This window comes from Oncorhynchus mykiss, chromosome 16 (genome assembly GCF_013265735.2).
Source record: "Oncorhynchus mykiss isolate Arlee chromosome 16, USDA_OmykA_1.1, whole genome shotgun sequence".
Lineage (NCBI taxonomy): Eukaryota > Metazoa > Chordata > Actinopteri > Salmoniformes > Salmonidae > Oncorhynchus > Oncorhynchus mykiss.
Window position 1 is genome coordinate 13,067,871 of NC_048580.1, and position 13,424 is coordinate 13,081,294.

At 42.3% G+C, this 13,424-nt stretch overlaps 1 protein-coding gene across 4 annotated transcripts in view; it reads right to left on the reverse strand.

Moving 5' to 3' along the window:
• Positions 1-13,424, reverse strand: part of LOC110491369 (cGMP-dependent protein kinase 1) — a 184,477-nt gene that overhangs the window by 8,866 nt on the left and 162,187 nt on the right. For all 4 annotated transcript variants that reach the window (XM_021564757.2, XM_021564758.2, XM_021564754.2 and 1 more), the window contains exon 9: positions 9,190-9,264. In XM_021564757.2, the coding sequence (XP_021420432.1) occupies positions 9,190-9,264 (75 nt within the window). The remainder of the gene's footprint in view (positions 1-9,189; positions 9,265-13,424) is intronic.

Genomic DNA, 13,424 nt, shown 5'->3' on the forward strand with positions numbered 1-13,424 from the left:
TGTCACATTGTGTTTCGTTCATTCAGGCTACCTTGTATCTTGTATTGTAAGTAATGCACGTGTTGATCAATCGTGCAGCCTTTGATGTTGTTGACTTTTGATGATCTCAAACTATTTGACTCCCACCATGCACTCGTAATTGTAGCTTGAATTGAATTTAGCTACTGCCCTATTTTCTATTAAACTTCTATTGAACTATTGGTTGAATACACTAGTACAGCTGCTATACAGCTCCATATTTGTGCAGCTGTGTTGTGATTGTGTAGCCGTAAATGTCATGGCCTTGTATTTGGGATGTTCCTGGTTCCTGACTCCATTCTCAGAGCCAAGCACGAGGTCTAACAATCAAACAGAAATGCTTTACTACAGCGCTGAGCTGCCTTGGCATATGACACCTGGTGATCTACCCTAACCTTAACCTTTACCCTAACCCTAACCTTAACCCTTACCTCACCCTAACGCTACACTCTTAGGGAAAAAAGGTGCTATCTAAAGTGGAAAATGGTTAAAGTAAGGGTTAAGGTTACACTCTGAGAAAAAAAGGTGCTATCTAAAGTGGAAAATGGTTAAAGTAAGGGTTAAGGTTACACTCTGAGAAAAAAAGATGCTATCTAAAGTGGAAAATGGTTAAGGTAAGGGTTAAGGTTACACTCTGAGAAAAAAAGGTGCTATCTAAAGTGAAAAATGGTTAAGGTAAGGGTTAAGGTTACACTCTGAGGAAAAAAGGGTTCCAAAAAAGGGTTCTTTGGCTGGCCCCATAGGATAACCCTTTAAAGAATCCTTTTTGGTTCCAGGTAGAACTCTTTTGGTTCTAGGTAGAGCCCTTTTGGGTTCTATGTAGAACCCTTTCCACAGAGGGGCACAGCCTATGGGCACAGCTGAAGAACCCTTTTTCCTAAGACTGTAGCTTTAACCCTTACCTTAACTATTTTTAAACTTTAAATAGGGTTGGGACGTACCAAGGATCCCAGACAGCAAGGATCATGATCTATGGGAGGGATCGCCTCACATAACTCATGTCCACAAAAACAGGGGTTACATTCAAGTCTGAGTTACCCATAATATCTCATGTCAGGATTTTACCACATGACTCCACTGCACTGGCACTATTCAAAGAGACATTGCCTAGGCTGGGACTAAAGGCCAAATACAAAAATAAACTCCTCTTTCATAAGTGTCTTTCAAGATTCTTTCAAGATTTCAAGATTGTATTTCAGTAGTAAACAGGTAACACGCTCCCTTGATTTACCAATAGCATTACAGATAATGTCAATGAGTTGATCAATAATTTGAAATGTAACTTTTTGAAGATAAATTAAATCAACGTTTATTCGTCACGTGCACCGAATACAACAGGTGTAGTAGACCTTACAGTGAAATGTTTACTTACAGTCCCTAACCAACAGTGCAATTTTTAAGTACCTCTCTCTTAAATAATGTGATTATGAAATAAGTTGAGCCTAACTGAAAAAGTTCAGTTAGGCTCATAAACATTAAGAGACAGTAGAAAAGACCTCTACAACAAAACGGGAAGACTGAATTGAGTTCAAGAGCTCTCTATCACACACGTGAAAACCGCAAGGTCAGAAAACCGCAAGGTCAGCGCTTCTGGCCGGGCTTCCCTGTTGCCACATATAGAAGCTGTTTATACCCCTACCACTGAATCGCCTCAGAAAACCAATACGTGTTTAGAACACAGGTGGCTGGTGACACCTTAATCTGGGAGGACGGGCTTATAGTAATGCTGCAACGAAGTAAATAGAATGGTATCAAACACATCAAACACATGGTTTCCATGTGTTTGATACCATTCCATTCACTCCATTGCAGAAATTATTATAAGCCTGTCCTCCCCTCACCAGCCTCCAGTACTTTAGAGGAACCGAGTTGAAACAGCTGTCCCGGAGCTGTCCCGCACGCTCTAATGTTTACAAATATAGAACCTGTTCCACCTGGGGAGGCAGAAAAAGGAGAGCCTGGCGAGGGTACAGGCAGGGAACATAGGAACATACGGAACCTTAGGGACACAGAGGAGGGAGGTAGGGGGGCAGAGTATACCAGCCTGAACCCCGCAAGCTTTTCCAGACCCCCCCCCTGCCACCGTGTGGTGTCACCTTTAGCGTGAGAGACCCTTATGGTGGTGGACGCAACCTGCCCTCTGCACAGAGCAGGCCCTTCTGGCTAAGGGTCAAGAGAGAGAGAGAGAGAGAGAGAGAGAGAGTGAAAGCCAGGGACACAGAGCCAGCAGAAGGCTTGGGACCCTGATCAACAGGCTGATTGATGGGAGAAAGCCAGGGACACAGAGCAAGCAGAAGGTTTGGGACCCTGATCAACGGGCTGATTGGTGGGAGAAAGCCAGGGACACAGAGCCAGCAGAAGGCTTGGGACCCTGATCAACGGGCTGGTTAATGGGAGAAAGCCAGGGATACAGAGCAAGCAGAAGGCTTGGGACCCTGATCAACGGGCTGATTGATGGGAGAAAGCCAGGGACACAGAGCCAGCAGAAGGCTTGGGACCCTGATCAACGGGCTGATTGATGAGAGAAAGCCAGGGACACAGAGCCAGCAGAAGACTTGGGACCCTGATCAACGGACTGATTGATGGGAGAAAGCCAGGGACACAGAGCCAGCAGAAGGCTTGGGACCCTGATCAACGGACTGATTGATGGGACTGCTGGAATTGTAGTAGCAGCCGACTGTATTACTATACATGGGAACTACGTTTGCTTATTTACAATTTTACTGTAGTTGTCGATGTTACCAAGAAAACATAACACATTTTATTAAAAAAAAAATTATTTCACCTTTATTTAACCAGGTAGGCAAGTTGAGAAGAAGTTCTCATTTACAACTGCGACCTGGCCAAGATAAAGCAAAGCAGTTCGACACATATAACAACACAGAGTTAAACATGGAGGAAAACAAACATACAGTCAATAATACAGTAGAAAAATAAGTCTATATACAATGTGAGCAAATGAGGTGAGATAAGGGAGGTAAAGTTCATAAATAGGCCATGGTGGCGAATTAAATACAATATAGCAATTAAAACACTGGAATGGAAGATTTGACAGTAGATGATTGTGCAATGTAGAAATACTGGGGTGCAAAGGAGCAAAATAAATAAATAAATACAGTAGGGGATGGGGTAGTAGTTTGGGCTATTTATAGATGGGCTATGTACAGGTGCAGTGATCTGTGAGCTGCTCTGACAGCTAGTGCTTAAAGCTAGTGAGAGAGATAAGTGTTTCCAGTTTCAGAGATTTTTGTAGTTCGTTCCAGTCATTGGCAGTAGAGAACTGGAAGGAGAGGCGGCAAAATTGGCTTTGGGGATGACAAGTGAGATATACCTGCTGGAACGCGTGCTACGAGTGGGTGCAGCTATGGTGACCAGCGAGCAGAGATAAGGGGGGACTTTACCTAGCAGGGTCTTTTAGATGACCTGGAGCCAGTGGGTTTGGCGGCGAGTATGAAGCGAGGGCCAGCCAACGAGAGCGTACAGGTCACAGTGGTGGATAGTATATAGGGCTTTGGTGACAAAACGGATGGCACTGTGATAGACTGCATCCAATTTGTTGAGTAGGGTGTTGGAGGCTATTTTGTAAATGACATTGCCGAAGTCGAGGATCGGTAGGATGGTCAGTTTTACGAGGGTATTTTTGGCAGCATGAGTGAAGGATGCTTTGTTTTGTGAAATAGGAAGCCAATTCTAGACTTAACTTTGGATTGGAGAGGTTTTATACGAGTCTGGAAGGAGAGTTTACAGTCTAACCAGACACCTAGGTATTCGTAGTTGTCCACATATTCTAAGTCAGAACCGTCCAGAGTAATGATGCTGGATGGGCGGGCAGGTGCAGGCAGTGATTGGTTCAAGAGCATGCATTTAGTTTTAATTGTATTTAAGAGCAGTTGGAGGCTCCGGAAGGAGAGTGGTATGGCATTGAAGCTCGTCTGGAGGGTTGTTAATTAACACAGTGTCCAAAGAAGGGCCAGAAGTATACAGAATGGTGTCGTCTGCGTAGAGGTGAATCAGAGACTCACCAGCAGCAAGAGCGACATCATTAATATATACAGAGAAGAGAGTCGGCCCAAGAATTTAACCATGTGGCACCCCCATAGAGACTGCCAGAGGACCGGACAACAGGCCCTCAGATTTAGAACACTGAACTCTGTTGGAGAAGTAGTTGGTGAACCAGGCGAGGCAATCATTTGAGAAACCAAGGCTGTTGAGTCTGCCGCTGAGGATGTGGTGATTGAAAGCCTTGGCCAGGTCAATGAATACGGCTGCACAGTATTGTTTCTTATCGATGGTGGTTAAGATATTGTTTAGAACCTTGAGCGTGGCTGAGGTACACCCATGACCAGCTCTGAAACCAGATTCATAGCGGAGAAGGTACGATGGGATTCGAAATGGTCGGTGATCTGTTTGTTGACTTGGCTTTCGAAGACCTTAGAAAGGCAGGGTAGGATAGATATAGGTCTGCAGCAGTTTGGGTCAAGAGTGTGTCCCCCTTTGAAGAGGGGGATGACCGCAGCTGCTTTCCAATTTTTGGGAATCTCAGACGACACGAAAGAGAGGTTGAACAGGCTAGTAATATGGGTTGCAACAATTTCGGCAGATCATTTTAGAAAGAAAGGGTCCAGATTGTCTAGCCCGACTGATTTGTGGGGGTCCAGATTTTGCCGCTCTTTCAGAACATCAGCTGTCTGGATTTGGGAGTAGGAGAAATGGGGAATTATTAAGAATTAAGAATTGGGCTAATTCAACATGGGAAATACTAGCTAGCACCACTGCAAATTGGATATATTTGTGGAAATAAATCATAACTTTATTTCCAAAAAGAGTGACAATTATAGATTTCCTTTCCTGTTTGTATTTCCTTTCAGATAATGCTTCGTTTTTCACGTGTAGATCAGAAAACCTAAAATAGAGTTTGTTTTCCCAGAAACACCACAAAGCCCATTTTAACAACTGGGCCTACAGGTATCTCACTAACTAATGAATGTTATTAGACTCCATGGACACAAATGGAGTCTGGTCTGTTTACTTAGTCATTGCAGACACCTTATTGTGGGTGCTGTATATTTAATTGACCCAACCGCATACTCAAATGATGTGTTCTCTATACTCCATCCCATGACTGATGAAGTTATGAGAGTCCTGTCTGTCTCTATAGAGCTCGCCAGCTTGTAGTCCTAAAAATCAGGAAATTACTTACCTCTGGTTCGTTCATCCATTACTATAGGGGAAAATGAATGGGGAAAGAATGGGGTTTTGGGATAAATGCTGAAAATAAGGTCTGTGGTAAACAAAGGCTTATGAGATCTGATAAGTTTTGTTCTTTAAGATAATACCAGTGGCCTTTATGTGTTTTATGTACATGATTACATACAGTGCTTTCGGAAAGTATTAAAACCCCTTTACTTTTCCCACATTTTGTTATGTTACAGCCTTATTCTAAAATGGATTCAATAAAACAATTTACTCATCAATCTACTACACACAATACTCAATAATGACAAAGCGCAAACAGGTTTTTAGACATTTTTGCTAAATTATTTTAAACAAAAACCAGAAATACCTTATTTACATAAGTATTCAGACCCTTTGCTATTAGACTCGAAATTAAGCTCAGGTACATCCTGTTTCCATTGATCATCCTTGAGAGTCCACCTGTGGTAAATTCAATTGATTGGACATGATTTGGAAAGGCACAAGCCTGTCTATATAAGGTCCCACAGTAGACAGTGCATGTCAGAGCAAAATCCAAGCCATGAGGTCGAGGGAATTGTCAGTAGAGCTCCAAGACAGGATTGTGTCAAGGCACAGATCTGGGGAAGGGTACCAAAACATTTTTGCAGCATTGAAGGTCCCCAAGAACACAGTGGCCTCCATCATTCTTGAATGAAAGACGTTTGGAACCACCAAGACTCTTCATAGAGCTGGCTGCTGGCCAAATTGAGCAATCGGGGGAGAAGGGTCTATGTCAAGGAGGTGAACAAGAACCCAATGGTCACTCTGGCAGAGCTCCAAAGTTCCTCTGTGGAGATGGGATAACTTTCCAGAAGGACAACCATCTTTGCAGCATTCCACCAATCAGGCCTTTATGGTAGAATGGCCAGGCTCAAGTCACTCCTCAGTAAAAGGTACATGACAGCCCGCTTGGAGTTTGCCAAAAGGCACCTAAAGACTCTCAGACCATGAGAAACAAGATTCCCTGGTCTGATGAAGCCAAGATTAAACTATTTTTGGCCTGAATGCCAAGCGTCACATTCTGGAGGAAACCTGGCTCCATCCCCATGGTGAAGCATGGTAGGGGCAACATCATGCTGTGGGGGTGTTATTCAGCGGCAGTGACTGGGAGACTAATCAGGATCGAGGCAAAGATGAACGGAGCAAAGTACAGAGAGATCCTTGATGAAAACCTGCTCCAGAGCACTCAGAGCCTCAGACTGGGGCGAAGGTTCACCTACCAACAGGACAATGACCCTAAGCACACAGCCAAGACAACACAGGAGTGGCTTCGGGACAAGTCTCTGAATGTCCTTGAGTGGCCTAGCCAGAGCCCGGACTTGAAGCCGATCGAACATCTGTGCAGCAACCTGACAGAGCTTGAGAGGATCTGCAGAAAAGAGTCTGAAAAACAAATACAGGTGTCCCAAGCTTGTAGCGTCATACCCAAGAATACTCGAGGCTGTAATTGCTGCCAAAGGTGCTTGAACAAAGTACTGAGTAAAGGGTCTGAATACTTATGTAAATGTGATTTTTTAAAATATCAATTAGAAAAAATGTATAAAAAATAACGTTTTTTATTTGTTATTATGGGGTATTGTGTGTAGAGTGATAAGGGGAGAAACACAATTTAATACATTTTAGAATATGGCTGTAACGTAACAAAATGTGGAATAATTCAAGGGGGTCTGAATACTTTCCGAAGGCACGGTAAATGCTTAAAAATTCACCAGATTTAATGTAATCTGATGAAGATTATCTCATAGAACAAAACCTATAAGACCTAAACCTGTGTTTACCACAGACCTTATTTCCGGTGTTCATCCAACCCCCCCCCCCCCCCCCCCCCCCCCAAAAAAAAAAACATGCATTTCCTCATAGGCTTTGGCACAACACTTACGATACCATGACAACAACAGCTGTTAGAGATGATGGAGGAACCACAAAAGTATCTTGAGGGGTGAGCACACAGGTCTACGGCCTGTTTCATTACCAATAATAATATATCTCAATTTAGGACTTGGCCATTTGTGACTGTGAACAGCTGTCTTTGAAGTCAATTAATCAGCTCCTGTACTAAGGATCACTGACCACTAGAGGGGGTACTTGCATCATTTTCAAATTATATAAAGTAGTATTGAAAGAGCTTCACAATGCAAATTCATTGTACCCATCATAGTGAGTCACGTCTCTATGTTATGCAGAAGAAGGCATGGGAATAATACACTAGGGACTGTAGTACACCAACATAAAAGACTTACAGCCAAATGAAATGCTATCTGAGACACACACCAGGCCCCCTGACAATGGAGGACACTGCTGCATATATGGCTAGTGACAGATGGGCTCCTCATGGCTTTAGGGACAGATGTCCTCTTCATGGCTCTAGGCTAGGGACAGGTGGGCTCTTCCTGGCTCTAGGCTAGGGACAGGTGGGCTCTTCATGGCTCTAGGGACAGATGTCCTCTTCATGGCTCTAGACTAGGGACAGATGTCCTCCTCATGCCTCTAGGGAAAGATGTCCTCCTCATGGCTCTAGGGACAGATGTCCTCCTCATGGGTCTAGGGACAGATGGACTTCCTCATGACTCTAGGGACAGATGTCTTTTCCTCATGGCTCTAGTGACAGATGAACTTCCTCATGGCTCATGGAACAGATTGGCTCCTCATGGCTCTAGGGACAGATTGGCTCCCCATGGCTCTAGGGACAGATGGGCTCCTCATGGCTCTAGGGACAGATGGACTCCCCATGGCTCTAGGGACAGATGGACTCCCCATGGCTCTAGGGACAGATTGGCTCCTCATGGCTCTAGGGACAGATGGGCTCCCCATGGCTCTAGGGACAGATTGGCTCCTCATGGCTCTAGGGACAGATGGGCTCCCCATGGCTCTCGGGACAGATGGGCTCCCCATGGCTCTAGGGACAGATTGGCTCCTCATGGCTCTAGGAACAGATGGGCTCCCCATGGCTCTAGGGAAAGATGGGCTCCCCATGGCTCTAGGGACAGATGGGCTCCCCATGGCTCTAGGGGCCAGACGACCGACTACTCTGTCACCATGATGTGTTATCTGGGCTGCACGTTTGTGAGTGAGCCCCCTCATACAGACAGTTATTACCCACGTCAATGACAAACATGGGATTTAATTGCACGCCATTTAACATAGGAGTTGTTCAATACCTATCCGCTTTGAGTTGATGAAAACAATGGTTAATATTATCTCAAAGAACATGCAGTTTGTTGCTTGACATACTTCAGCAGCAGAAACAGGAGAGCGCAATGTTTCCAAACTCTGTTATGAGAACAATATGTGCCCGTGACACAAATCAGTTTTCAAGAGCAGCATGTATCGTTAGCCTGCTTACTAACCAACTACAATATGTTCTAAGTTCAGCGAAATACAAACCCAATGTGTCTTCTCTAATTAAAATGACAAGCTGAAGACAAGACCGCTATAACTGAATCACTATTATCGGTTGGATTCCTCATATTCCTCATTTTCCCACTAATCAGGAAATCAAGAAAGCATTCTAAACTCCAGAGCTCAACAATTGTAGCAGGGACTGGGGTAGGATTCACATGTAACTAAAGCCGTTGGGCTGGATGAAGTTTGTCTTTATGGAAAGCCGTTGCAGCAGAGATAATTATATCCAGGAAGAGGTCAGAGGAACGGCAAGACAGATGAAACAAGACTAATTAACTCCAAGCATCGACTACAACCTCATCTGGTTTTGCAATGGCTAGGGGAGTTTAGTGTTGTTGTATTGTTGTAATGAGGTGTGCTTGAGGGGTGTTAGTTGCATGTATATATGTATACAGTATCTAGTGTATATGTATGTGTGGGTGTATAAGGAAACGGGAATATGTGTGACGCTAATGATGCCCTGTATGTAGACGATGCACAATTTTGGACATCGGATGCATGTAGGGAACTGTATGTGAAGAGTGAGATACTTACTTGGCTTTGGCCCCTGCATCCTCATAGCCTTTGTTTGAGACATCCTCGAGGCCCCCGATCAAGTGCTTAAATGAACTGAAAGTGAAGACAGAGTCACATTAATCATTGACTACCTAAAACACCTAGGTTACAATAACTTATGGTTGTATCGCAATGATCTCTCCTAAAACACCTAGGTTACAATAACTTATGGTTGTATCTCAATGATCTCTCCTAAAACACCTAGGTTACAATAACTTATGGTTGTATCCCAATGATCTCTCCTAAAACACCTAGGTTACAATAACTTATGGTTGTATCCCAATGATCTCTCCTAAACACCTAGGTTACAGTAACTTATGGTTGTATCTCAATGATCTCTCCTAAAACACCTAGGTTACAATAACTTATGGTTGTATCTCAACGATCTCTCCTAAAACATATAGGTTACAGTAACTTATGGTTGTATCTCAATGATCTCTCCTAAAACACCTAGGTTACAATAACTTATGGTTGTATCTCAATGATCTCTCCTAAAACACCCAGGTTACATTAACATATGGTTGTATCCCAACGATCTCTCCTAAAACATATAGGTTACAATAACTTATGGTTGTATCCCAATGATCTCTCCTAAAACATAAATGACAGAAAACAGCCTATGCCTACGCCAATCCAATGCTTTTCCATTTGTGGGGAGTAGTCAACGAGTGCACACTTCAGGAGAAAGGAGAGATTATTGGGACGTAGCCATGCTGCTATTGTTACAAATGTTCACTGAGTTCAGCATTATTAATACATGAGACACAGGAGGGCAGCAAATCACCACAAATCTGTCACAAAAATCAATCTCGGAAAAAAGCTTTGAGCAGAGTGAGACAATTTGATGAATTTGAGACAATGTTTGAATAACAGCTAACATAATCCCCTGGTAATTTTGTGCTGGTTGAGCCACAGCATTGTAATTGAGCAAAGCAAAAGCGTGGTATCTCCCATTTTGGTTCCAAATGAATCACACTAAGTAGGTTTTCTGTAACATGTTAAAAATAGGTTAAAAGATGGCTTCCGCTACTGGGACAAAACTGTCTTTGAATAGTACTTTCCCCTCCCCAAACACCTTCAGTGTTAACGTGACATCCATCTCAGAGTACTCACTCTATAGAATAGATTGTTATTATTATGAATCTATACATAGTCTATTTATGCTTTAGAGGATTGAATTATTCTGATTAAATCTCTCACAATAGTGAGACGCATGGGAGGAGAGCAGACATGCTTGTCTCAGTTTGATGGAGGAAATGCTTTAGAACGATCAAAAGATCTGATTGTCCAAAAGTAATATAGTAGTTTGAATGAAAGGTTTATATCTGTTCTTTTGGAAGTCAACAATATAATGTCTGCCGGCCCACAGTTTGAACATTCAAAAGGCAATCTTCAGTTTTCTGTCACAGACAAGATATGATAGACGTTAGCTGTTCCGAAGGGTATATATACTTATCAATGATACTGTCAAGGTAAACAAGGATGACTGGATGTCTGAAATGTAATTTATTTACCTGACAAGGCATGGTAAATCATAGTGTTTATTTTTTTTAAAAGATGCAATCTTCCATGGTTTCCTTGAGTTAGTATTTAAACCCTACACTTAATTACACTTTATCAGGGAGTTGGCAACTGTCAAAATGTCATAATATAATACATTTAAAGATGAAAGAAATAATAAATGACTGACAGCTAAACCTTGAAATCCTATCTGAGGCCTCCTCTTATCTCAGAGTAGTAGACAAATATCTGGATAGAAAAAAATAACCAGATTATGATGACTAATCATTATTTCCCTTAAAATGTGTAATCTTTCCTTTTTAGGGTGAGCAGGTTTTTATCATTAAGTGTCCTTCTGTGCTGTTTTTAGCCATCTGTTTCCGAAGTGCCTGAAACCATCCGAGGGGTGAAGAGGGGTCTGATTACCACACAGAATTTCAGTTAGAGGTGGCAGGTTGGAAGACCGGACATTTAAATGTGACACATCTGAGCCCTATATGAGGAGTGATGAATCTGGGGCTTTTTCCTCCCAGCAGGCAACAGTGCTGAAAAGCATTTGTCTGGGCCATTTGGGTGCTGAGATGAGGTGAGGCGGACTAGTATTCCAAAACAAAATACTCACTCTCCCATGTGCCCACCTTTCCTGTCCACTGCCCTCCCTTTCTACCACACAACTCATTACCTTCCCTTCCAGCTCCTACCAGTAATTCAACATTATATTGATGGTGAAATATCGACTCATTGCTGGTAAATGTTTCACCAGAGCATGACTTGGCATCCTTTGACTCTCCTAACAGTCATTCATGTGAACCCATGGTTATGAGGCCATGGCTATAATCGCCACAGATATAGATAGACAGTTATGTCTGAAGTTTATGAGTCTGCTCTCACAAGTGTTGGATTCAAGTGTCAGACCGTTAAGAATTTTGACAAGGATCTTTAAAAAAAAAAAAGTTTTGAGAAATAGTAATCACACAATCAACATTACTTAAGGTAAGTGTGAGAGAATATCTGATCTCGGATGAGGTTAGGCTAGAACTGTCACATCTCCCTGACAGTTATGAACTCATTATGTGAAATTTATGTCTAGACTGTAGGAGTTTATTATCATTTCCTGACTTGGCCGCTGCAAAAAGATTCCGATATCATCCAGGAATAATGACCCATGATAGGCAATAAAGGGTATTTGAAGTGTGAACTGCTTTGCTCTAAATATAGACCCACATGCTGACCCATTTAAAGTTGTATTCTTAGTGTGCCTCTTCTATAAAAGCCCATATACAAGTTGTCCACTCCCACTGGATAAGGTCGAGTTGCCATATAAATGAGATTGATATTAGTGATGCACAAGACTTCAGAAGTTCATAGCCCAGGGCTGCCCAAACTCGGCTCAACTCAGCTTATATATTATTGCTATATCTTCCTGACCACACTGTTCTACTCCCTGTCCGAGCGTATGTTTGGTACCAAGTCTACACCAAAATGGCACTCTATTCCCTATATAGTGCACTACCCCATGGACCCTGGTCAAAAGTAATGCACTATATAGGGATTTATTTTATTAGGATCCCCATTAGCAGACGCCAATGGCGATAGCAAGTCTAACTGGGGTCCGAAACATAACGAAGAAGACGTTACAGACAAAATACTTTACAACTGACATACATTTAAAAACTTGAACATGTAGTGTGTGCATCTATCAGTTACACACATACTGTACATTCCAGGACACCATCACAACAAGAAGGTCACATGGGGGAGAGGTGTTGTGCCGTGAAGTGTTGCACTATTTGTTTATTGAACCAGGTTTGCTGTTCCCTAGTGCTATATGAGGTGGAAGGGAGTGCCATGAACTCATGGCTCTGTATAATACTGTATATAAGATGGAAGGGAGTTCCATGAACTCCTGGCTCTGTATAATACTGTATATAAGATGGAAGGGAGTTCCATGAACTCATGGCTAGGGCTGTGGCGGTCATGGCATTTTTTCAGCCGGTGATTGTCAAGCAAATAACTGCCGGTCTCAATTGACTGTTAATTCACATGAACACATTTAGCATCTCTTGGCTTCCACACATCGATGCAGACTTTTGGAACATCTACATTTTAAAAAGTCAAATAAATCCATGTAATATAGTCTAGATCATCACAATAAAGCCATTATTTATTTTATACAGGTCTAAAGAAACATGTAGTCTATTTCAGAAGAACAGAATATTATACTCTGAGTTGTCCTTGATAGGCCCTGATCTGACTATGCCATATGGCAGGCAAGATTTAGCAGACAAGATTTAACAGACACGATTCGCTTAGAATTCCATGGCATTATTTGATATTATTTTCTAGTTTGAATAATACAATTGACCATAGCTGAATAAAATAGAAAGGATATTTTCTCCAAACGGTTTGAGAGATCTGACACATCCGGCTATTCTGTGTTGAGCGGTTAACAAAGAAACAGGTATCTTATCCTTTCTCAAATCAAATCAAATCAAATTTTATTTGTCACATACACATGGTTAGCAGATGTTAATGCGAGTGTAGCAAAATGCTTGTGCTTCTAGTTCCAACAATGCAGTAATAACCAACAAGTAATCTAACTAACAATTCCAAAACTACTGTCTTATACACACAAGTGTAAGGGGATAAAGAATATGTACATAAAGATATATGAATGAGTGATGGTACAGAGCGGCATAGGCAAGATACAGTAG